General features: G+C 51.3%; 6 protein-coding genes across 6 annotated transcripts; 4 read left to right on the top strand and 2 right to left on the bottom strand.

The window, feature by feature from the left end:
- The first annotated feature begins 132 nt into the window (after window positions 1-132).
- BDW47DRAFT_106260 (coatomer subunit beta') lies at window positions 133-3,576 on the top strand. Its single transcript, XM_024812735.1, has 6 exons — window positions 133-350; window positions 456-518; window positions 571-592; window positions 652-683; window positions 738-2,006; window positions 2,063-3,576. The coding sequence occupies exons 1-6, from the start codon at window positions 333-335 to the stop codon at window positions 3,227-3,229; spliced, it is 2,571 nt and encodes an 856-aa protein (XP_024671766.1). The 5' UTR covers window positions 133-332; the 3' UTR covers window positions 3,230-3,576.
- Window positions 3,577-4,680: 1,104 nt separating this feature from the next.
- On the bottom strand, window positions 4,681-7,152 carry BDW47DRAFT_33980 (serine/threonine-protein kinase). The gene is made up of 5 exons (XM_024818785.1): window positions 7,020-7,152; window positions 6,749-6,895; window positions 5,466-6,656; window positions 5,036-5,400; window positions 4,681-4,970 (listed from the first exon to the last, which is right to left on the bottom strand). The coding sequence occupies exons 1-5, from the start codon at window positions 7,045-7,047 to the stop codon at window positions 4,773-4,775; spliced, it is 1,929 nt and encodes a 642-aa protein (XP_024671765.1). The 5' UTR covers window positions 7,048-7,152; the 3' UTR covers window positions 4,681-4,772.
- Window positions 7,153-8,209: 1,057 nt separating this feature from the next.
- On the top strand, window positions 8,210-9,922 carry adaB (chromatin-binding transcription regulator ADA2; the record flags this gene model as incomplete). Its single annotated transcript, XM_024816473.1, has 3 exons — window positions 8,210-8,302; window positions 8,409-9,803; window positions 9,854-9,922. 3 exons carry the CDS (start codon window positions 8,210-8,212, stop codon window positions 9,920-9,922), a joined length of 1,557 nt encoding a protein of 518 aa, XP_024671764.1.
- Window positions 9,923-10,486: 564 nt separating this feature from the next.
- BDW47DRAFT_125988 (enoyl-CoA hydratase/isomerase family protein) lies at window positions 10,487-11,423 on the top strand (the record flags this gene model as incomplete). Its single annotated transcript, XM_024816472.1, has 2 exons — window positions 10,487-10,715; window positions 10,798-11,423. The coding sequence occupies 2 exons, from the start codon at window positions 10,487-10,489 to the stop codon at window positions 11,421-11,423; spliced, it is 855 nt and encodes a 284-aa protein (XP_024671763.1).
- Window positions 11,424-11,493: 70 nt separating this feature from the next.
- BDW47DRAFT_106254 (mannitol-1-phosphate 5-dehydrogenase) lies at window positions 11,494-13,128 on the bottom strand. Its single transcript, XM_024812734.1, has one exon. The coding sequence runs from the start codon at window positions 12,896-12,898 to the stop codon at window positions 11,732-11,734; it is 1,167 nt and encodes a 388-aa protein (XP_024671762.1). The 5' UTR covers window positions 12,899-13,128; the 3' UTR covers window positions 11,494-11,731.
- A 7,335-nt stretch (window positions 13,129-20,463) lies between these two features.
- BDW47DRAFT_106247 (putative MFS phosphate transporter) lies at window positions 20,464-23,293 on the top strand. The gene is made up of 3 exons (XM_024812733.1): window positions 20,464-21,243; window positions 21,304-21,471; window positions 21,525-23,293. The coding sequence occupies exons 1-3, from the start codon at window positions 20,927-20,929 to the stop codon at window positions 23,035-23,037; spliced, it is 1,998 nt and encodes a 665-aa protein (XP_024671761.1). The 5' UTR covers window positions 20,464-20,926; the 3' UTR covers window positions 23,038-23,293.
- The last annotated feature ends 1,044 nt before the right edge of the window (window positions 23,294-24,337 follow it).

Here is a 24,337-nt window from a genome sequence, read left to right as displayed (position 1 = left end):
GTACCACATCCCACGTATCGTTTTGGGTGACGATGGTGGTGGGTCCCGAAAGCGTAGGCGGTGAAGCGGGCGTCCAGGCGGGATCCCGACTTGTTGTGGACACATCGCTGTCAATCGGTCCCTGAACATCTCCATAAACCTGGCTTGCCATTCTAGTCGGGACCTTGACTTGCTTCCGACATTGCGGTTTGTGACTTCCGTTTTTTTAAAAACACGACATCTTTATAGTCCCGGGTTTGGCTGTGTGAGCCGCTCGTGGCCTGGTTTGCGCTCCTTTTTACAGGTCAATCCCCGACACCGCACAGAGTCTCGACTCTCACACCCCACACATCATGAGGTTGGATATCAAGGTACGAGGACAGCTCTCCGAATGGGTGCCGCTTGGGCAGATGGACAGATGTGACAGGTCCTGGCAGGCTACAGAACAGGGGGGCTAACGATTCCCGCAATTCTAGAGACAACTCTTCGCCCGGTCGGAGCGGGTGAAGGGTATTGACTTCCACCCAACGGAACCATGGGTGAGTGTGTTCGTATTCATCACAGGTGTATGTGGTGCTAACTGCAGTCTAGATCTTGACGAGTCTCTATAGTGGTGGGTAGAAGGAATCAACACTCGCAATGGCCTGTTGGAACGCGCTAACCCCAAGACAGGCCATGTCTACATCTGGTCTTATGAGACCCAGGTAAGCTCGATGAAGCAATGGCGATAGATGCATAGCTGACCGGCGATATTCTAGTCTATCATCAAAACTTTCGAACTCACGGACGTCCCTGTTCGCGCCGGTCGCTTTATTGCCCGCAAGAACTGGATCGTCTGCGGCTCCGATGACTTCCAACTCCGTATCTACAACTACAACACCTCCGAGAAGATTGCCTCGTTCGAGGCCCATCCCGACTACATTCGCTCGATTGCCGTCCACCCCACCCAACCGTTTGTCCTCACCGCCTCCGATGACATGACAATCAAGCTGTGGGATTGGGAGAAGGGCTGGAAGTGCGTTCAGGTGTACGAGGGTCACAGCCATTATGTCATGGGCTTGTCGATCAACCCCAAGGACACGAATACGTTCGCCTCGGCGTGCTTGGACCGCACCGTGAAGATCTGGAGCCTTGGCTCCCCCCATGCCAATTTCACGTTGGAGGCTCACGAGACCAAGGGCGTGAACCACGTCGATTACTACCCGCAGGCGGACAAGCCCTACCTCCTCACCACCTCAGATGACAGGACTGTCAAGGTATGGGATTATACGACTAAGGCGCTCATCGCAACACTGGAGGGGCACACCAGCAATGTCTCCTTTGCCTGCTACCATCCGGAACTGCCCGTAATCATTTCGGGTTCCGAGGATGGGACTATTAAGATCTGGCACGCCAACACCTATAGGCTGGAACAATCGCTAAGCTATGGCCTGGAGCGCGCTTGGTGTATTGCCTATCAGCGTGGCCGCCAGGGAGTTGCCATGGGTTTCGACGATGGTGCGGTGGTTGTGAAGATGGGTAGAGAAGAACCTGCTGTCTCCATGGACGGGTCAGGAAAGATTGTTTGGGCCAGACATAGCGAAGTGGTCTCGACAGTCATCAAGGGGTCCGACCCTACCATCAAGGACGGGGCTCCCATCTCCCTACCGACGAAGGATCTGGGCTCTTGCGAAGTTTACCCGCAGACCTTGTCCCACTCTCCCAACGGGCGGTTCGTTTCTGTCTGCGGCGACGGAGAATACATCATTTACACTGCTCTCGCTTGGCGGAATAAGGCTTTCGGGCAGGCCCTTGATTTCGCGTGGGGCTCCAAGGATAATAGCAATGACTATGCCATTCGCGAGTCCCCCACCAGCGTCAAGATCTTCAAGAATTTCAAGGAAGTCAGTGGTGGTCTCGACGTAGGATTCCAAGCCGAAGGTCTCACCGATGGTGTCCTCCTTGGTGTGAAGGGGCAAGGAGGTATTGGGATGTTCGACTGGGAGACCGGAAACCTGGTCCGCCGTATCGAAGTTGAGCCCAAGGCTGTAAGATCTTCCCTTTCCCGGCAAATCCGGCAATTGATTGCTCACAGTGTGAACAGGTTTACTGGTCCGAGTCTGGGGAGCTGGTTACGCTCGCATGCGAGGAATCCTTCTACGTCTTGCGATTCTCGCGGGAGAACTATGTCAATGGCTTGAACGAGGGCGAAGCTGACGAGGACGGAGTCGAGTCGGCCTTCGAAGTGGTGACCGATATCAACGACTCTGTCAGAACTGGCGAGTGGGTTGGAGACTGCTTTATTTACACCAACTCGACGAACCGTCTGAACTACCTCGTGGGTGATCAAACCTACACTATCTCGCATTTCGACCAGGGGATGTACGTCCTTGGTTATCTGCCTCGCGATGGACGGATCTATCTCGCCGACAAGGACGTCAATGTCGTTTCCTTCGGTCTCTCCCTCAGCATGGTCGAATACCAGACCGTGGTACTCCGCGGAGACATGGACCTGGCCGCGGAGCTGTTGAACGACGTTCCCCAGGACCAGATGAACAAGGTCGCCCGGTTCCTCGAGGGCCAGGGGTACAAGGAGATGGCGCTTGAGGTTGCCACGGACCAAGAACACCGCTTCGAGCTGTCACTCTCGCTCAACAACTTGGACATTGCCCTCGAGATCGCCCGCGAAGCCAACGTCGAACACAAGTGGAAGATCGTCGGTGACGCCGCAATGGCCGGGTGGAACCTGTCTCTGGCGCAGGAATGTTTTTCCAACGCCAAAGACCTGGGCTCGCTCCTCCTCCTGCACACCGCCAGCGGCAACAAGGACGGCCTGGCCCAGCTCGCCACACAGGCTTCTGAAGCCGGCCTGCACAACGTTGCGTTCTCCACCCTCTGGTCCCTCGGTGACGTGGACGGCAGCATTGATCTCCTTGTGCGCACCAACCGCCTCGCAGAGGCCGTTCTCTTCGCGCAGACCTACAAGCCCTCCCGCGCCCCCGAGCTGGTCATGCAGTGGAAGGCATCCCTGGACCAGGCCGGCAAATCCAAGACCTCTCGTCTGATCGGTGTGCCGCCCGGAGCCCCCAACGCCACCGCCACGGACGACGACCTGTTCCCCGAGTGGGACGAGTACATCCGCCTGGAGAAGGAGGGCGTCGCCCCGCAGCCCCCCTCCTCGGAGTCGCTCATCGACGTCAACGGTGAAGACGAGGAAGGTCAGCCCGAGACAGCAGAGAACGGTGCCCCGGAGGTGGAGGCCGAGGCGTAAAGTGTCGGCATAGATTCGATTCCCCCCCCCCCCAATTTCCCCCAATCTTTCTCTTTCTCTCTCCTTGCGGTGGAGCGAAGCCCGTGAATGACAAATGTATGGATAAAGTGTGCCTGGACTGGACCCTGGAGTTTTTTTCACGAGGAAGAGAAACAAAGAAAGATCAACAACACCCTTTGATATCAGCATGTGGTAGACATGGTAATCTGTATTTTGCTTTATCTTATCTATTTATTTTTTTCTTCTGTTCTTCCACTTTCGCAAAACCGGCTGGGGCTCAGGATTTCTCATTATCCCTTCTACTTTTTTTTTTATTCTTTCTATTTTTGTTTGACATACCTGTTTTTTTTTTAGAATTATCTGCGTCCGTATATCAACATCAACCTATTTTATACTATTTCATAATTATCTTCCCCTTCACCATCTTGTATCGTGTTCGGTGGACGTCATGCCTCCCTTCCTCGCTGGCCTGTATTTTCTGTATTCTCTCTAGAAAAATGCAACATACACCATAAATCGAATACCCAGCCACCCTCACCTATTCCATAGCGAGTGATAGATAAAATACATCGTTTCTCGTCCCATTTTCGACTCTATCTTCCGAGGATAATACTCTACCACTACTGTATACTGTACTACGAACGGTGACAACAGCGGATTGTATGTACTACGTATATCATCTGTCTACGGAGTGAACAGTCACAGCACCAAGATGGAAAGAGGAACAGGAGCGGGTGTGATTGGGAAAGGGGGGCAAGAAATGAAGGTAGTTTTCCTCATCCCCGCGTTCGATCAAATTCACGGAAAGGCGCGTGCACAGGCAGATTGAACGAGCAAATCGACACACTGGGGCCAAGAAACTGTTGAAGCAGCCGCAACGAGACTGGAGAGCCCTACGAACCAAGATCACATGTGATGGAACTTGGATGGAACAGTGGATGAGGAGTAAACTCCGGAAACACATATACGGTATAATCCCATTTTTCCATTCTTACTCCCAAAGACACAAGCCATGCATAACCTGACGAAACGAGCGGTGTTTTGTGTTTTGTGTGCATGTTTATATGTTGAAGATAACTGTTGTTGTTGTTGATGATGATGATGATGATGGTGATGATGATGCAAACCCGAGACATGATAGGTAGGAAAATAGATACGTGTGTATATGACACCGTCAAAAGAGAGCCCCCCTTCACCCACCTGCGTGGGAGAGAGAGAAGAGTGTAAAACAGAAAACAGACTGATAGGAACCTGCCTTGATTGTATCTCAAATGCAAAAGGTACAAGAAACAGAAAGCGCTCAGCTGAGATCACTGTCTCGGGGGAAAAAGATGTGGGGGAGGATGAAGTTGTCCAATAAAAGAAGCAAACATGCGAGAACCCGAGCCTCTTGAGCTGGATACAGAAGAAGGATGTAAGGTAGGAAAAGGAGAGGGCTAAGAAAGACTAGTGTCAAACAATCTCTCTATGGACCTCGAGCCGATTCCCGCTTCCCAAGAAACGAACTTAAACAGGCCATCGTTTCTAACCGGGTTAAGTCCATCTACTCGGGAATGCTACCAAACGAGGGGTCCTTCACACTGCCACCCGCGTCCCCGAGACCGGCGACCGGCCGATTGTAGGACCAGCCTTCAAATTGTTGCTGCATCGTCTGAGACAGAACCGGACCGTCCACATACGAATCTTGCGGTGCCTCCTGGGTAAACTCGCGGTCGAAGTTGGCGGTATCGCGGGCATCGACCTGAACAAATTAGCATTGCCTTTGACAATTGGGGGGGGGGAAATAAAACAAGAATCAAAACATACCACGTTGGGGCGGAAGCTGGGCTCGTACTTCCGCTGAAGCAGCTTACGCCAATCGATATTGGCGAAGAAATGGTGAGATTTGATCTCTGCGGCACCGTTGGCACCCAGGCGCCTTTCCGGATCCCGATCCAGCAATCGGGACAGGAGATCCCGAGCGGCGGGAGGCACCACGTCGCTGCTGGGGAACGTCAACGGTTCCTGGAGGATCTTCCGGTACATGTCGTTGGTGTTTTCATCGTAGAACGGAGGGAGACCAGTCAACATTTCGTAAAGAAGGACACCCAGCGTCCACCAATCGACCGCCTTCGTGTATCCGTTACCCAGCAACAGCTCGGGGGCAAGATATTCGGGTGTGCCACAGAATGCTTTGAAACGGGGTTAGCAAGTCCAAAGCGTACGAAGCAGAGACACAGGTCGGGGAGCAACTTACTGTTTGTTCGGTCCTCGTCCTTCATATCCAACTTGCACAGACCAAAATCACAGAGCGCGATATGCCCGGTGTAATCGAGGAGAATGTTTTCGGGCTTCAAGTCTCGGTAGATGACCTTGAACCCGTGCAGACACTCGAGCGCGCACAACAGTTCCGCGGTGTAGAATCGGGCGCGGTTGATATCGAAACGCTGTTCCCGTTGCAGGTGGTGGAACAACTCGCCCCCGTTCACAAAGGCGAGCACGAAGTACAACTTCTCGGGGGACTGGAAAGAAAACTTCAAAGGGACGATGAACGGGTTGTTGATCTGGGCCAAGACCGACCTCTCGGCGAGGGTGTGCGTGACTTCGGACCGCGAGATGATGTGCGCTTTACGGATCGTCTTGAGAGCATAGATCCGGCCCGTATCCTTCTTCATGACCTGCATGACCTTGCCGAAGCTACCCTTCCCGACGACCTTGAGGAGGTCGAAGTCCTCCAACTTCAAGCTGTGCTGTTTGTTCTCGACAAAGGATACGCCGACCTTGATGGTACCGGTGCCAAACTGGAGGTCTATCCAGTCATTGCCGTGTTGGCCCTGGCCTGAGTTGCGCTCCTGGCTCGCGTGGGCCGCGGCCGCCTTCTGGTTGTCCTTCTTGCTGAGCTTCGGATCCTCCACATACGGCGGGGCCGCCTCCTCGAAGCGCGGGTGGATCTTGACGGCACCTAGGAAGATGTCCTCGCTCCGACCGGCACCTGGGCGCGCGGCGGGGTTCCGCAGGTACAGTTGGACGTTCAACTCCGTCTTGCGCGACACATCGAATTTGAAGGCGGTGTTGTCACCGGCCCAGAGCGGGTTTTCCGGGGTTCCCGACACGGCATCGACAAACACCTGATTCTTTTCGAAATCCAAGAGGGCATAAGGAAGGTACTTGGTGGAGTAACGACCATGGATGGTGGGGGCGTTGTTGATCCCGCTGCTGGTGGACTGAGGACGAGCGCTTTGTACGAAAGAGGCAGCCTGGCCATGCGCCGAGTGGGAGGAAGAGGAACTGGGGCGCACGGGATACGCATTGTTGTTCTGGAAATGCGAGGCAAAGATCTGCTGGAAGTGCGGGGAAAGAGCGAAATTTCGGCCTTCGTGGAGGGTGACGATGAGGATACCGGGTTTCACCGGAGCGACGGGCGGGGAGACCAGGGATTCCGAGGCAGCTTATCACATGTTAGCAATGGAAAATATGGGATATAGCCTTTGGATAGGTGGGCATGATAACAGGAAAAAAAGGTAATGGGAAGCAACATACTGATTCCATTGTTGGGGGACACGCTGCTTGGGGACTGGGTAGCCACCGGCGTCGGAGCCTCTTCAGCGGCGTCGCCCTTGATCGTGGAAGTCGAGGAGGACCGCGCAAAGGTCTGGGTTAAAGGAGCAAGGTGGGTTTCCTTTAATTCTGAATTGGACGACTCGTCAGCATTCGTCCCGCAACCCCGACCTGAAGATTCGTATCCGAGGAATTATATAGATCGAACGGGAGAGGGAAATTTCGAGGGGAGGGGAAGACCAACTGAACATACTTTTGGTGAGTTTCCACGACATGGTCATGAGGGGATCTTGGAAGTCCAAGAAAGGGAGGTTGAAGAGATAAGGATCAATCGGGGGAGATACCCGATTTAAAAGGATAAGAGAGAGAGGAGAAGGAGAGATCCTTCGAAGCGTGAAAGAGTCAATGAGAGAGTCCCAAGTAGCCCAAGGGAGATATGCAGGGACGCCACAGCCACAGCGGTCAGCAGTTGACACGCACACACACGCACACTCAAAGAAGAGAGGCTGATCGGGGAAACCGACTAGTCAGCCAGAACAGCGGGGGAAGGGAAGAGGAACCGAGGAAACGATTGTGCAATCTACACCAAATACCAGACGAATGGGAAAACAAACCAGGGTCGACAATACAGAGAGTAGCAACGACCCAGGTTGTTTTGAGTGAAAGGGGTGGGGGTAGAAAGAGAGAAGAGGGATGACGGGGGAGAAGGGGAGAGAAAGAAACGATATAACAGACAAGGGACGGGATAAGAGGGAGGGAGGAGGAAGAGAAGAGAGTCGAGAGGGAGAGAGAGAGAGAGACCGACAGACAAGAGAGGGGGGCAAGAAGACGGATGAAAGAGGTGAATAATCGGTATTAATGAGTGACTTACCTAAGTCTTGCGGTGGATGAAATTATGAATTACTGTATGTTAAACTCGGCCCTGATTGGTTCAGGAACATGGTTGCCTGTCTGCCTGAGTGCCTGGATCCCTCCTGTCCCAGGCATTCAGGTTTCACTCCTGGGGCGGTGCAATCAGTGATTCACTTGGGGTTGAGCCACACTTCCACCGCCACAACCCCATCACTTCAAGACGGGGATCGGTCGATACGGCATCTACCGACATGAGCTTATTGAGATGACCCCAACTCAACATTCCTAATCGCATCATCCGAATTACCAACGGTTCACTTGAACGCGCGTTCTTTTCGATCAGAGTCAAATTTATCAGCCAGATCGTATTATCCTTATTGACAATAGATCGATCGGTCGCCCCCGTTCGCGCGACTATTGCGGAGTCATCCCCTTGATCTCGGTTATTCATTCCCCCCCCCCACCCCCGGGACAAGACAAACCTCCGTTCAGTATACTGTGTGGATATTGCCCTCTTGATCCAGGGGAGGGCTTTTAGGTGTGGGCGCTACAGATCAGGGAAGAGTGGAGGATGAGAGGGAGCCACGACCGATGGGTGTAATACGGAAGAAAACCGCCTCGCGCGGTACCGAAGCAGGAACCAAATACCACTGTGATATCTGTTCTGTGGATGTGACCTCGACAGTAAGACTTCCTTCTACCACCGATTCGTGGATGGGGCGTGGAATTTGCTTGTCATTGTTGTTGTACCCCCGGATGGTTCGAGCTTACCGGTACCCCACCAATCTAGGTCCGAATCTCGTGTGCGCATCCGTCCTGCCATGAGTACGATCTCTGCGTTCCCTGCTTCGCTGCAGGCGAACGGTCCAAAAACCATGACCCCTCCACACATCCGTTCCAGGTGATCGAGCAGAATTCAGTACCCATCTTCCAGGCAGACTGGGGCGCCGACGAGGAACTGTTACTCCTGGAGGGCGCGGATATCTACGGCCTAGGTTCGTGGGCTGATATTGCGGACCACATCGGTGGCTACCGCACCAAGGAGGAGGTTCGCGACCACTACATCGGCACCTACGTGGATAGTCCCAACTTCCCGCTCCCCGAGCGCGGCGACCCGGAGGACACGCGTCTGTCCGATGAGATCTCCAAAGAGGAGTTCCAGTCCCGGAAGAAGCGGCGCATCGAGGAGCGCAAAGATGCAGCCAAGGCGGCCCCGCCGACAACCCCGAAGCAGAAGCCGACGGCGAGTGTTCCGGCCTGCCACGAAGTGCAAGGGTACATGCCGGGGCGGTTGGAGTTCGAGACGGAATTCCTCAACGACGCGGAGGAGGCGGTGCAGCATATGACGTTCGAGCCCGGCGCCGGCGGACTGGAGAACGGCGAGATGGACCCCGAAATGGAGCTGAAGATGACCGTGGTGGACGTTTACAACTCGCGCCTGACCGCGCGGACGGAGCGCAAAAAGATCCTCTTCGAGCACAACCTCCTCGAGTACCGCAAGAACACGGCGCTGGAGAAGAAACGCACCAAGGAAGAGCGCGACCTGCTGAACAAGGCGAAGCCGTTCGCGCGCATGATGAACCACGACGACTTCGAGGAGTTCAACAAGGGCCTGGAGTACGAGCACAACCTGCGGCTGGCGATCTCGCAACTACAAGAATGGCGGCAGATGGGGATCGGCGATCTCAAGGGCGGCGAAAAATACGAGCAAGAGAAGCAGCAGCGCCAGCAGCGACTCGCGCCGCAGGGTGCCTTCGATCGGTTCGCCAGCACCCGGCCCAAGCAGGCGCCGCAGCCCGAGGGCCCGTCCACGGCCAGCCAGCTGACCACGCCGGAGCTCCCTCTGCGGCTGCAGAAGGCGTCGGGGGCGGGCAAGGCCCCGGAGCCGGCCAACCAGCCGATGAACGATTTCGATCGGATGTTCGCCAGCAACGGAGACGGGATCAGCACGCCGCAGCCGGCCAAGACGAAATTCGTGGTGCAGCCGCTGAACGGGGTGATTCCGTGGAAGCTTGAAACCGAGGGGGCGCCGGACCTGCACCTGCTGACGAAGGAAGAGGTCGAACTCTGCAACGTGCTGCACATCCAGCCCAAACCGTACCTTGTGGTCAAAGAGAGCCTACTGAAGGAATCGATGAAGCAGAACGGGACGTTGAAGAAGAAAGACGCGAGGACGATTTGCAAGGTGAGACTTCCTACTCGAGTAAAACATTGTACGATTACTGACGAGATCAGATTGACGGGACCAAGACGAACCGCATCTACGATTTTATGGTGCACAGTGGATGGATCAACAAGGCGTAGGTGCGATGGACATATTGAGCGATGGTGGATTGGATCGTTTTCTTTTTTTACTCTCTTGTTTTACTCTCTATATCCATGTTTTGAAGGAGTTAGGCGTTATGGCAGCAGGACGGCCATGGCTTGAGTAGATACGCAATGGCGAACACAACAGCAGCAATCAATCGATTTTACACCGAAAAATGTCTCACATCTAATTTGTTCAGGCGCGTAGTATTTAATAACAACTCCATCGGGAATACTTCGTGGTCTCCAGCATACATACAACACAGAAGGTAAAACAACCGCAGATCCTTCTCCGCACTTCAATCGAGAGGAGTAAGTAAACATAGATCGGGCCTCGGCAAGTGGATTACCCATAGTATAACCGTCCTAGCTTCTATCTACCGTGCCACATATAGATGACAACAGACAGACATCACTCCATACTATATTCAACACCCCTTGCTCTGCTCCTCTTTCTACCTCCTACCTACCTATTAAATAAACAACCAACACTTATTTCCGAAAAAAAAACCCCCATTCAATTCCAATACTACTACTAGAAAAGAAAAGATAAAAAACAAAATGCCCTTCAAAACCACCCCCCCAACCCCCCAACACGCCAAACTAACCTTCCCCTCCCCGCACGTCCTCCTCGTGACCCTCTCCCGCCCCAAACAACTCAACAGCATCAACACAGCCGGCCACCACGAGCTGCACGCCGTCTGGGAATGGCTGGACGAGGAGCCGGATCTACGCGTGGGAGTGCTCACCGGCGAGGGGAGGGCGTTTTGCGCGGGCGCTGATTTAAAGGGTATTGATTTCCCCCTCCCCCTCCTACCTTTTTGCCTCCCTCGTAACCTCTATATATACTTCAGTGTTAATCTGCAAACCAGAATGGAACGACACCGCCAACTCCCAAACACAAGGCCAACAACGCCCCGGCCCCCCACCAACCGGCTTCGGCGGCCTCTCCCGCCGCAGCGGCAAAAAGCCCCTCATCTGTGCCGTCAACGGGCTGTGCCTGGGCGGGGGGTGCGAGATGGTCATCAACGCGGACATGGTCATCGCCGCGCAGGACGCCTTCTTCGGGTTCCCTGAGGTGCAGCGCGGGGTGGTAGCGTGGGCGGGCGCGCTGCCTCGCGTGGTGCGGACGATTGGGCGGCAGCGGGCGCTGGAGATGGTGTTGACTGGGCGGAGGGTGCTGGCTGAGGAGGCGGAGAGGTGGGGGTTTGTGAATGAGTTGGTTCCTGTTGTGAGGGGGGAGAATGGGGAGGGCGGGGGAGAGGTGGTGAAGAGGGCGGTGGAGGTTGCGGGGGTGATTGCGGCGAATAGTCCTGATGCGGTTGTTGTTAGTCGGGAGGGAGTGAAGCTGGGGTGGGAGGGGGTTGGGGCGGAGGATGGGTCGAGGTTGTTGGTTGAGGGGTGGGCGAAGAGGTTGAATGATGGGGAGAATATTAAGGAGGGGTTGAAGGCTTTTGTGGAGAAGAGGGCGCCGGTGTGGGTGGACAGTAAGTTGTGATTCTTCTTACTAGGTACTGCTGCTACTACTACTGCTACTACTGTATGAAAGATACGGAGGAAATGTCATTTAGTGAACTCAATTATCGTTACTCGTAAGCTCGTGCCTGCACTAGCCGCTAATACATATGCAATCCGAATTCCCATGCTCCGTCCACGTCCTTGTTCGCCTATCCCATGCGGTTCGGTCCGTCCTGCGGTCGAACCTTGATCTCGGTCGAAGGCCTCTTTTGGTCAGTCCGTATGTTGCGACTGATCATTTAAATGGTCAAGGCTGTCTCCGACAGATCGATCCTCAAGTGGTGGAGTCTACTTGAGTTCCTGCTGGACCTTGGCCACGCGCTCCAGGACAGGGGCAAACAGCTTGTGATCCTTCTCGAGACCCGTCAGATGGGCGGTGGCTTCCTCGGCAGACTGCGACTGGAGGATGTGGGCCAGCTCGGCACTCTCCTCGTCGCCGGGGACATCCTGGAAGCGAAGGGCCATCTCGATCGAACCCAGCAGCTTCTCGTAGCTCTGACCGTTCTCGGCCAGCTCGGAGGCCGGCTTGATGAAGCGCTCGTTACGGGAGAGCTTGCGCAAGGGGGCGCGGGCAACACGCTCGACGCCATCCTCGAGGTAGGGGTTGGAGATCCGGCTGATGATCTTGTCGACGTAGTCCTTCTGCTCCTGCACCGAGATATCATGCTTGGCGACGATGAGGGAAGCGGTCTCCTCGAGGACTTCGTGCACGATGCGACGGATGTCCGGGTCCGCCAGGGCTTCGGCGATCATCTCCTTGCCGCGGTTATACCCGTAGTATGCAGTCGTGGCGTGGCCGGTGTTGACGGTGAACAGTTTGCGCTCGATGTAGGGCTGCAGGTTGTCGACCCAGTGGATGGCGGGGACGTCGGGGTGGCCGAATTCGCCAAACGGCGTCTTCTCCGCGACCCATTCGTAGAATTTCTCGATGCGGACATTGATACCGTGGTTCTCGGGCTGGTTGGGAACGATGCGGTCGATGGCCGAGTTGGAGAACCGGGCACGGTCGTAGAGGGAGGGGAGGCGGTCCGACGGAGTCTCCTTCTTAATGAAGTCATGCAGGGAATCGGTCGCGCCGATCATGTTCTCGCAGGCCATCACCGCCAGGGGCGTGGAGATGGCACGGGCATCGATACCCTTGGCGATCACCGGGGCGATGAACTTGAGGACGCGAGGGCCCACGGCACAGGTGACAATATCGGCCGTCGCGATCTCCTGGATGACGTCGCTCTCATGAGTCTTGGAGTTGATGGCGCGATAGTTGGTGATGACCTTGGTGCTCTCTCCTTCGGCGCTGACTTCGGTCACCTCGTAGGAGGAAGCGTTCTGCAGGGCCTCAATAACGGAGTCAACGACGTCAACGAAGACGACCTCAAAGCCAGCGGCATGAAGGAACTCTCCGACAAAACCACGGCCAATATTACCGCCGCCAAACTGGATCGCTTTCTTGCCCATGGTTATTTTTTGCGTAAGAAGATGAGTAGAGTAATGAAGAAGGGATGAAGAGAGGGGTAGTAGTAGTGTTGTGTTGTAGTAGTGTTGTAGTGATGTGGTGTTGTGTTGCGTTGGGTAAGGTGTAGTAGAGTGGAAGATGTATTGAGGAAGATGTATTGAGGAAGTAGTAGATGGATGGTTGGAAGTTAGAGTAGATGAGTGGTTGAGCTATGGTGGCTTAGATTATTTACAGAATAATGAAAACTGGCAGGAGGGGAGAGTCGAGTGACTTTATATCATGAAGTCACTACCAGGGTCCAAGGGGATCAAGGCGGGGATAGAACCGGGCAGCCATGGAAATGCAAAGAATGAAGAAAGTGCTGGCAACTTCACGGGTGGGGCGGGGGGATTGAAACCTGTAAAGATACGGGATAGAACAGTTAGAAATGATTGGTATCCAAGGAAATCACCTGAACATCACAACACTCTCTTTTCTCCCCTCTTTTCTTTCACTCTGTCTACTTGAGGATTCAGTCCAATCACTCCACGATCCGGTCTGTTCCGTGAGCCCTGCACTAGGATAAGTCTCTATTTGGCTAAAGTTCCCCGTGAAACATAAATCGCTCAGAACACCACTGTCCTACCGACCTTGCGTCTGAGACAGTTACCGGTGTAAACTATGCAGTCATTATACCAATGGGAAATATTGACCTGACGACATGCTATCCCACTGCTAGACACTATCAAATCAATGTCATCATGAAGTATGATCGTACAGTTGATCCTCTCGATCATCCAACCGATCAGCGACTGATCAGTGACGTCCGACCCACTACAAGACAGCCGAGAAAATCAATTGTTGGAGAACCTATAATGACCATTCTTTCCACTCTTTGTTGCAAGGATACCACATCCAGGCCGTCATAGTTCTTGGTCGTCATCATTCTACATCCCATGGTGTGTGACCATCGCAATGGGATCCACTGTGACGTCGCCGACCGGACGGCAGACCCCCTTTTTTTTTCCGTTTCATGGAATCCAATGGACCGAAAGCAAGGAATGGCATTAGATAAGGCGCACGCTAAACGGTGAACCATCGCCTGCATCCGGAAAGGATCAACAATATTTATGGGCTCATCGTACATACAATCGATACCCGTTGACCGAGCTGACGTTGTAGTGGGGCAATATCTACTTGACGGTTGATAATTGTATAGGACTTCTTTTGGCGACATTGGCTTCATGTTTCCTCCTTCGAGACTCTTCTCGTCCTTCATTGCATCTATCCATCTGGTAATGATCTGGCCCGTGTTCATCACTGTATCGAATACTATACGTAATCCAAGCCCAGCTGAGTCCAGATCCAAACGCCTGTAGTTTGAGTATCGTCGGCTGCATCGATCCGTCCCCGGTCGCCAGGACCATCGCCAGACTGGTGAGGCTTGGACCAACGCAACCCGTCCCATACTCTACCAGTCGTCTGCGCCATTTCCGTGGTAGTTGTATCAAACCCACCAATTAAAAGACAAACACGAGCGCAATCACCGATCGACTACGAGAACTATAAAATGAAACTGCAGTCAAAACCCGAGTGAGCGATATTCTGTCCATGCTTATATTATTGGGCAGCAGTGTCCTGCCTTACCAGTATGGTAGGTGGTGCTACAACCTCCACACGGACTGCCGCAGTCCGCAGCAATAACCAGCAAGAAAAAGACCTCATCAAAGCCACCAATCCGGTGAGCGCTGCATATACCATGGATCCTGTCAAAACACCCATGCGCGACTAGTGGAGTCTTCCGGGACCGAATCGGGCCAGTCTAGGTTAATAGTGTAGCCAGGAGTGTTTGTCTTCCGAACGAAAAGAGCACGGAGTGATCCGACCATCCGGTATTCTCCCGCGATTTACCGCCTGGCTCCCGTCGCGATACGACATGGCATGGGTCGAGTAGCATTTGAAAATCCCGCGCTCTCGCGCTGGGATGGATGTGTTTTGTAACCAGCGGAGAGTTTCATGATCAGCTTCACCATTTCAGAAGATTGATCTGGTCAATTGGCATGTCTTCCGGAGCAAGAGATCTGCGCGGGATTGGGTATCTTGATCACGAGCCCGCAAAAGACATAACAATATACTCAAAATAAAGACGACTAATAATATGATTATGCGCAGAGAACTTATCGAAAGGAACATCATAAATCCACATATTGATCTTCGCGACAAGTCGTGTAGATCGGAACTCGGATCGTCAGGGGGACCCACGCCACGGCGACAAGCCCAGAACAACGGAATACTCATACGTTTATGGCTGTTTCACAACACGTCCCTGCACTATATAATAACAGCATTTCATGATCTGGCAGGTCAAGAGTGAAAGTTAAAAGGCAGAAAGTCGCATCGCTGCGATCGCTTTTCGCCTAGGCACGTGTAATCCACATGTGCGAGAAAGGCACGTTGAAACAGAATCCGATTGATCGAGGAAGATATTAGTAATGCTGCCGAGCATTCTATATCGATCTTACGAATGAAGAACCGTCGTAGATCAGGTGGTCCATTTGTCTGCCGACGGGAGAATGGAATGTGGGCTGGTTCGGGTCCGTTGGCTGCAATCGATTTGCTGACGAATTCCACGATATCGAATTTGCTGCAGAAAACTCTCGTGTTCTTAAGCGCCCTTGCTGATATAACTAACCCCCGAATTGATATTTTACATGGAAAGTGGAACCAGTTTCCCTTCAACGTCTAGCGTGCTATAGGCTTTGTGGACATCATTCTCATTCTGCTGCTCGACCATGTGCATGACTACGCATAGTACATGCGAACATCAAGACACCTCACTTACCATTCTAGAACTATTATCATGCACATATCTGCCGAGCGTGACCTCTGATTATATAGCGGCTTTATCCCATCAGCAACTCCGAGGTCCCGGAGCATCTACCCAGGCGGCAATTGATCTCGCAGTCGGCATATTGCGCACTCGCTGTGATGAAGCTCTAGGCATACTCTGTTTTGGAAGGGACTACTGCATGAACAACGGAGCTGAGAACTAGATTGATATATCCCCAGGATATCTATATCAGATTCTCCATTTTTATGTGAGTAACTGATGAAAACAGCCGCTACCATGATGAAATCGATGATATCTCAATCTGTGGAAATGTTGTAAATGGTATGAAGGGTTGGAAGCGAGATATACAGAATTTGCTACTTCAAAGCTGCATATTCAAATATAGTGTTGGCTAATTCCAACGACTGATTCTTTCTCTCTCTAGATCAGTCAAACCTGAAGTTATCCATGAGCAGAATATTAAAACGTCATACGTTTAATGAATCTCCAGTGTTCAATCTAGTAACCGCCATTCCGTAGATAATCTCTCTCTCTCTCTCTCTCTCTCTCTCTCTCTCTCCCACCTTCCCCTTCTCAGGGCTATCGTCAACTTCTAACTACCAGGCAAGCTCTCTCATACAGGTGGTCTCTCCCTGATATGATCTCTATCTTTTTAGGTAATTAGGCAATGCTTCACTGAGTCAGTAGAATACTTCACTCCATACAGGTATTCTCATCATGGGGGTTCTCTCTTCATGAGGGCTCCCTCTTTCTTAAGGGTTCTCCGCTTTGAAAAAATAACATGCGTAGACCTTGCAATCCTCTGTGCATGGCTGATTGGACTTGACAGGTGGATTTATGGCTGCTGAAGAAGACCCATATATAGGATAGACGTGGATGTGCTGGGAACCGTCATCTTGGTGAGACATGGGATGGGTGGGATATGGACGGAAATGATGATTTAGATGAGGACACTGTAATAGCCATTATAGAGACTTGAGCTCATAAACTGTCGACTACATCTCAATCTATGGAAGAATGCAACCTGTATAAAGAGTTGAAAGCAAAGTCTGCAAAATATACACTGACGGAATTTCTACATATCTAGCTATGTTAGACTGATTGTAATCCGGGGATCTTTCGTTTATATCTCCGCTAAGAGCAAAAACAATATTTTGATAAAACCTTATCAATCTGTCAGTAGTTTCTTAGATAAATTAGAGCCTAGATATCACTATCTTCAGAGACTCAATCCATAGCTACTCGATGTTCGTTCAGTTCCATATTGATCAGAATACTTCTGTTCACGCAGGGCTTTGTCTAGTATGTGTTAAAGTATGAGCCCAATCACAAGTTGAGTATTATATGTAGTGTACATCTCTATTAAAATATAAGATCTGTATGATTGTAGAAGTAGTTGGTGGTTTTAGACCTATTGAAATAGTGAGTTATAGTGCCTATATCGTACTATTTATAGATCCCACGATTGCCCTTTGTGCTGTTATTGTCGGTCCTGTACTTGATCTACCCCTGTATCCGGCACCAGAGCATGGTTCGAGTAGGAATGCTACCTAAATTGATCTCTGCTGGTTCTCTCTATGAAAATAGAAGAGGCATTGCTTGCCCGTACAGAGAGTTCTTCCTAAAATATCTACCACTGCCTCCTGCTTAGCTGGCTCTGCGAATATGGGTTATCAAGAATAGCAATGATCAAGTAATACGACCCTGGATCTAAGCCTCACAGCCAAGTATGAACCCTTACTTCTCTCTCACCATCCACCCTCTCTACCTACCAAACAAACAAAACAACCACTATCCAGGAACCCAACAAAACACCATACATACCCCTCCCCCATCACTCATCTTAAAAGTCTGCCTAGCCCAAATATAGAATTACAGTTTATGACATGTACATTGCATAACATATCAGCCATTGAATCGGAACAACATCGTGATCCCTGCATTGCCAAGTTGCAAGTCGTACACTGGTTGCATTTTCTCCGTCCATCATATTGGTACCCAACGGGTGTTGCCTGTTTTGATCGGCATTAGCACAGCCACTGGGGTAGAGAAATGAATAACTTTATTGGGTTTTGACAGAATGGGATCTCTAAATTGGTTTATCTGGCGACTGTGTGGTGAGTTCTTGGCATGGTTGAGTTGCCGTATGGTATTGTTGGAATGGAAGCTGGGCCTTATATATATATATACATATATCTGAATATATATCTGAATATGCGGTATAAACGCGTGGCGACGATCTCGTCGTTTTGACTTTTCTTGTTTCTTTTTTCTTAATTGTCCGTCTGCTGGTCCTGTCCTGCTTTTTCTATGCTACGATACCCCCCCTTTTGCTTCTGCCTGGTGTTGGGATTTGTTCCAATGCAGCATGCTGTCGATCAAAGGGGCTGTGGAGGGAGAATGATCTTCGAAGGATAGGATTGCGAAAGGGCATATGTAAAATCTATCTACTAGGCAGTCTTGTTTTCCAGCAGAGCAATTGACGCAGTAAACTAAAATGAGACTGGGGAAAGAAACAGCATAGCCCTAAGTTTGGGTGCATGGGACGTGTCGATGGGAATTACACGCATTGATCCATTCTAGTAGTGTTTACGTTTGCGTGGTTGTCCGGTCTGTAGGTCCATGCTACACTGTATTTGTACCCACTATGCAACCGAATCTAAGTTTATAATGTCTAGTACTCCGTACCTGGCTACCTGTTGGTGTCGGGCAATAAAGTTCTGACCTAGACGAAGCTGGCCAATACCACGAGCACAATTACGACGACCGTGCTTGACCTGCAAAGTATATCCTCAAAATACAAGACACTCCGATTCCGGCTGTATTGTAGCTCAGTCTCCCAGCAACGTAATTGCGATGGGCGTAGATACTGGAGACCCTGTTGGGCTCAAATGGGACTCCATCCAGAGTGTTGACCGAGTATCCAGCTGATGGCTCCAATTCTTACCGCACTCACCCGACATGGACACCCTCAGATCAGCGTGCAGGATTGAATCTGACGTAGACCAAACAACTCGGATACATTTTCTGCCGGTTGTGATAGGTTCTGGCACGCACCAACCGAGGGTTTAGATCCTCGAACAGAGGATGTGCATCCCCAGTTTCCCTAAGAAAGACCTTTCTCCGAGCGGGTACCGCATTGTTCATGTTGGGAAAATAGAAAAAGAAAAATCCAGCGGTATACCCCGAATGATGAAAGGATGTCACTTGCGGTCTGGATAAGCTACCCTCGGGACATGGCAGCCTCGTTGTGTCTGTGGCCACTGGCCACGCGATGCTCCACTAGGTACCAAGTAAGGGGCAATTCATCCATGTGAGATAGCAGTTGATATTACACACGAGGAGAATTACGCAGGGTCCCAGAGCGGGGACCTTCACTGAAGCATGGGGTGAGATTCCGAAAGTGGACTCTGTTGACGAAAGGTGCGGAGACAATGGAGAGTTCGAGGTAGTACGGAGTAGGTAGTACCTGGTAGTTAGTTACCAGTCGTGTCAGGAGTCAGGACCGATGGGTGAGGCTACTCTGTTCTGAGATATGGTGGAGAGCGGGTCAATCTTTGCCTGACTGGGAGGGAAACGTGCTGGCAGAACGGATGGTGACTGGTTGGGGAGATGCCAAGACCTCGAGCCGTCCGAATTGCTATTAGGTACTAGGTAGGTATTCAACCACGAGTTCCGGCCCGCTCAGTCAACGGCTGATGTTGTACGTAGTACGTAGTACACCTGTGGTTGCACTGATGCCATTTGGTACTTACTACCTACTGCGCAAGGGTCTCCAGGTAGGGCTTTCTTCTCTCCGAGTGAAAATGGAGCAAGTGTTCAACATGCAAGGGATGATACTTCTAGAAGGAGACTATACAAATATAAATTTAGATCGTGCCTTTCATAGCCTCAAAGGGCTGTTCAAATCCCCGGGCTTTGCTGTCAAGTCATTTCACATCCAGGCAACTTCATTAGGGGCAATGGGATACTGCCAACTGGGGTATCAATTTACGGCACTTTCTTTCTCGTATTCATTATTTTCAACAGATCCAAACGTCTATTTTTGTCTTTCACCATCCAACAATAAATTCGCCCGAGGTTGAAGCCACGGGGCGGGTGGACAGGCATTGTACAACAAACCCTCGTCATCTGACCATGATCCGCCATGCAGCGGTGGTTGATCTGGGTTAGAATGAGGGGGAGACTCGCTGATCGACTCGGTAAGAAAGATTGTCGGAAAGAGAAAGACTCAAAGAAAAAAAAAAATAAAGTAGGCGGTAAGGTTGTCGATCTGGTGGAATCCCGTGAGATTCTGCCACCACGTGCAGCAATGATTGGACGGCAGAAGGTTCTTCTCTCGACCTTCCGCACTAGATTAGTTCGTTAGTCTGAGTTTCCGCCCCTCCGGACCATTCCTGATTCCTCCTCCATCTCCCTTTTCTCTTTCCGGTCTTCAAAGTCAGGATGACTTAATTAAAGACGATGGTTTATTATCCATACATGTATCAGTACTACCTTCTGATACGGTCAAAGTACATGCTAACGAATTCAAAGACTAGAGGGAGGCAACAAAAAAAATCTTTTTATAAAAATGCAAGAAAATGAAAACGAAAAAAGAACGGAGAAAAAAAAAAAGAATTAAAAAAAGAATTTCCAAGTAGATTTAATCATTCAATCAAATCTTTTTCATTTTCAATTTCATCTTATTTCTCTTTTTTAATTCTTTTCTTTCTTTCTTTTTTCTTTTTTTTTTTCCCTATGTCCATGGTTCCTTCTACTCAGTTCTAGGCAATGGGTCTGCCAACCTGATCGTCTACCACTAACATGACTTACTGAGTCCTCGACTGGAGTGGACCCGCCACGACGTGGGATCTAACCATTTCTCCATTGACTTATCAGACCTCCCCATTTGGGCATGTGCCTGGGGCAAGGTGGCCCGCTGGCTCGTTTTCCGCCTTTTCGCCCAGACTTCTTTTGCCGTCAACCCGGTCGAATATAAGTTAAACCCTTGGCCTGTCCGACTTGGCTTGCACTGTGCGACGACGCCTCATCTTGGTCCTCTCGTCAAACTCCTATCCTAGAGGGATAATAAGGACCCCCCCCATTTTTCCAAACGTTCTGCTAAGACTTTCAAGTCTCCAAATTTGCACATCTCTCTTGGCCAAAAGCATCTTTCGCCCCGTTTCGTGGACGCGTTGAGCTTCCAGAAACTCCAATCATGACCGACTCTGGCCCTCGTGCGCCTCACGGGCCCGATATGGAGGAGACCCATAATCCTCTCGAGAACATGGACCTCAACGAGAAGAGTGCCTTCGACGCCCTCATTCGTCCCGATGACAGCTATACCCCAGACGGCACCTACTGGGCCGATCTGCCCATCTTCAAGCGTATCAAGTTCGTCAACGCCTACGACTCCAAGGAAGCCAAGCGCGAACTGGGCGGCATCTGGGAAATGATGAAGCAGGACCCTCTGTCCCCCATCTCCTACTATTTCCGCAACATGGTTCTCCCTGGTGCGGGTCTGGGTCTCGAAGGGTAAGTGGCCAAGCGAACAACCTCTTAGCCCAAAGCTCGTCAAGCTAATGGACGCTCTAGTTACGTGCTCTTCTCCATCGGAAACTTAAAACCGCTGTTCGAGAAGACCTTCCCTGCGTGTTGGGAAGATCATGAGATTTGCAACAAGCAATGGCTGAACGCCATCGATTACCTGGAGATCGTCGGTATCATTGTGGGCCAGATTCTGGTTGGTTTTATTGGTGACTGGTATGTTTGTTTTCCCCCCGGTTTTGGATTCAGCTAGTCTAATGGTTTGTCAGGGTTGGTCGACGATGGGGTCTCATTCAAGACGCGGCTATCATGCTTCTCGGTCTGATCATGCTTACAGCCTCCTGGGGTCTGACCCAGAACGGCTGGGTGATCTGCTATGCCTGGTGCTTGTTCATCTACGGCATTGGTGTCGGTGGTGAATATCCCATGACCGCCACCAGCGGCATGGAAAACGCCGTTGGCTCCGGCAAGGTCTCAACCAAGGACGATCGTCTGCATCGTGGTCGCAAGGTCACCAGCGCCTTCCTGATGCAGGGTTGGGGCCAGTTCTTCAACCAAGTGATCCTGATCATCCTGCTGCTGTGCTTCCATCACGGCAGTGGAAACAACCCTTACTCCGCCGTGTCGACCCAGTGGACTTACCGTGTCTCGTTCGCGATCCCCGCGGTGGGCACGCTGTGGCTGGTCTACTACCGTATGTACCACATGAAGGCGGCCAGTAAGCAGCTGGCTTCGGCGAAGAAGAAGTCCAACGTCACTGGCTACGATGTGGAGTCCCTGAAGTTGACCTTCAAGCACTTTGGCTTCCGTATCTTCGCCACGGCCGGCGGTTGGTTCGCGAATGATGTCTTCTTCTACGGAAACAAGCTGTTCCAATCCGAATTCATCAAGGTCATCAGTCCGGCCTCGGATTCCATCATGCCCACCTGGCTCTGGAACTTGGTCAACGTCGGAGTGTCGATGGTCGGCTATTACCTCGCGTCGTTTATGATCGACAACAAGCTGTACGGTCGCAAGTGGATGCAGATCGTCGGCTTCCTGATGGATTTCATCCTGTTCATCATCCCCGCATTCAACTATGAATACTTCACATCGCCCGCCCACATCAAGGGCTTCCAGGCCATGTACTTCCTCAGTTCCTTCTTCAACCAGTTCGGCCCCAACTCCGTCACCTTCCTCGTCGCGGCCGAAGTGTTCCCCACGCCCATCCGCGCCACCGCCCACGGTATGTCCGCCGCCGCCGGTAAGGCCGGTGCGCTGCTGGCCTCCGTCCTCTACAACTACATCGACACGCAAACCAAATTCTACGTCGTGCCCTGGTTCGGCCTGGGCGGTCTGATCCTGACCTACGTCTTCCTCCCCGACACCACCGGTCTGGACCTCAAGGAGCAGGAGCGTCGCTGGGAGTACATCCGCCAGGGCCGCGAGGAGGACTACCACGGTCCCGCCGTCCACTCCAAGCACCTGTCGTGGTTCGAGCGCCGCACCGGCAAGGGCAAGCACTACAACGCCGAGCTCGACTACAAGCAGAAGGTCGAGGAGTACCGCGCCGAGTGGGAAGCCGCCATGGAGCGCAAGTTCACCGAGAAGACCAACGCCGAGCAGCTCGCCATGGACACGGACGACAGCCTTCTGGAAGGCCACGTCCACTCCTACTTCCACCGCACGAGCCCCATGTTCCGCCCGATGGAACACACGGGCAAGGGCGATGACTTTGCTCTACCTCCGGCTGCGCAGGAGGGCGACTCGGATTCTTACGACAATGAAAAGACAGATCGATGAGCTGCCTTTTCTTTTTTCCTTTTATTTTCTTTTTTTTTATTGTTTTGATGCATGTTATAATAAATACCCCGTCACGAGAATCCTTTTTTAAATGAGGATGAATAGATATCCCTTTCGGTTTCTTTTTTATTGTGGTTTTCGTTTCAACTCGTATGATTATCTTTTATGGGATCCTGCTCTTAGCCAGTCATTCATGTATACATACCCCGCACATAGCCGTGCGTTTGCATATGATCATTAGAGTCGACACATGTCAAGATCAACAGTCAATCATCTGATATACCCCAGATTCCTAGTTAGATCCCCGGCATAGTCGGCGTCTGTCAAAAACTTAATAGACATATTATAACTACCCCACAATCATCTAATCTCGAGAAAAAAATAAATCTATCCGTACGGCGTTTGCAGCTTTGAACTCAAACTCCTTCGTTGATGCCCAACTAATAACTAACTGTGTAACTGCCTTATTTAATTATATTCCCATCTAGATACTGTATAGAGGTGGACGAGATCGCTCTGCTATTATTCAGATCTTGGTTAGGGCACGCGCCCTCCCCAGAACGCAGTACAGTAAGTACACTTGACACAGTTCTGAGTCGTTGGTCCTACCTACCTACCTACCTTAGCTAGTAGCTCTAGGAAAAAAAGAAAAAAAAAAAAAAAAAAAAAAAGTATACACATAACGTAATAAACCCCAATCTAACAATACTATAGTATATTATAGTGCACCCACTCACTACTCCATACCAAGAAGGTAATAAAAACAAAATCTAAAATTATATTAAAAAAACAGATATATTAGATTAGATTAAAAAAAAAAATAAAAAAAAAAATCAAATTAAAATTCCGATCCCTGGAATGCACTTCTCGCCAAGTGTTCTCTCAATCTGCGGTAACTGGTGGGTAACACTGGCCTAGAACTTAGGTATGTAACTCGGCGGCGAGACTCGGCCGGGGTGGGTGGCTGAAATCGCCGAGTTGTTTTGGGAAGTCCGCCCCCAGCTTGCCACTGGCAATTGGTCATGTGACTTTTGCTAGGGTGCAGTGGTGACGGTGGATGGGGGAGGAAGGCGGTAAGTGAGGTGAGTTGAGGATTTGCCGAGCCGAGCTTGTTGGGTGTTTACTTACTCCGCGGTGGTCTACTGTCTTGGCTTTTTGGTTACACTGTGTATAATTGATTTTATTTTTGTCTTTTGTGGAGCTATGAAGCTGTATGCGTTTGGGTCCAATGGGTCGGGACAGTTGGGTATCGGACATGAGGAGGATGTGTCCGTTCCGACAGAGTGCGTTTTCAACAACC

This window comes from Aspergillus candidus (genome assembly GCF_002847045.1).
Source record: "Aspergillus candidus strain CBS 102.13 unplaced genomic scaffold BDW47scaffold_24, whole genome shotgun sequence".
Classification (NCBI taxonomy): domain Eukaryota; kingdom Fungi; phylum Ascomycota; class Eurotiomycetes; order Eurotiales; family Aspergillaceae; genus Aspergillus; species Aspergillus candidus.
Note: the sequence above shows the minus strand (reverse complement) of the source record. Positions and strands in the feature narration are given on the sequence as shown.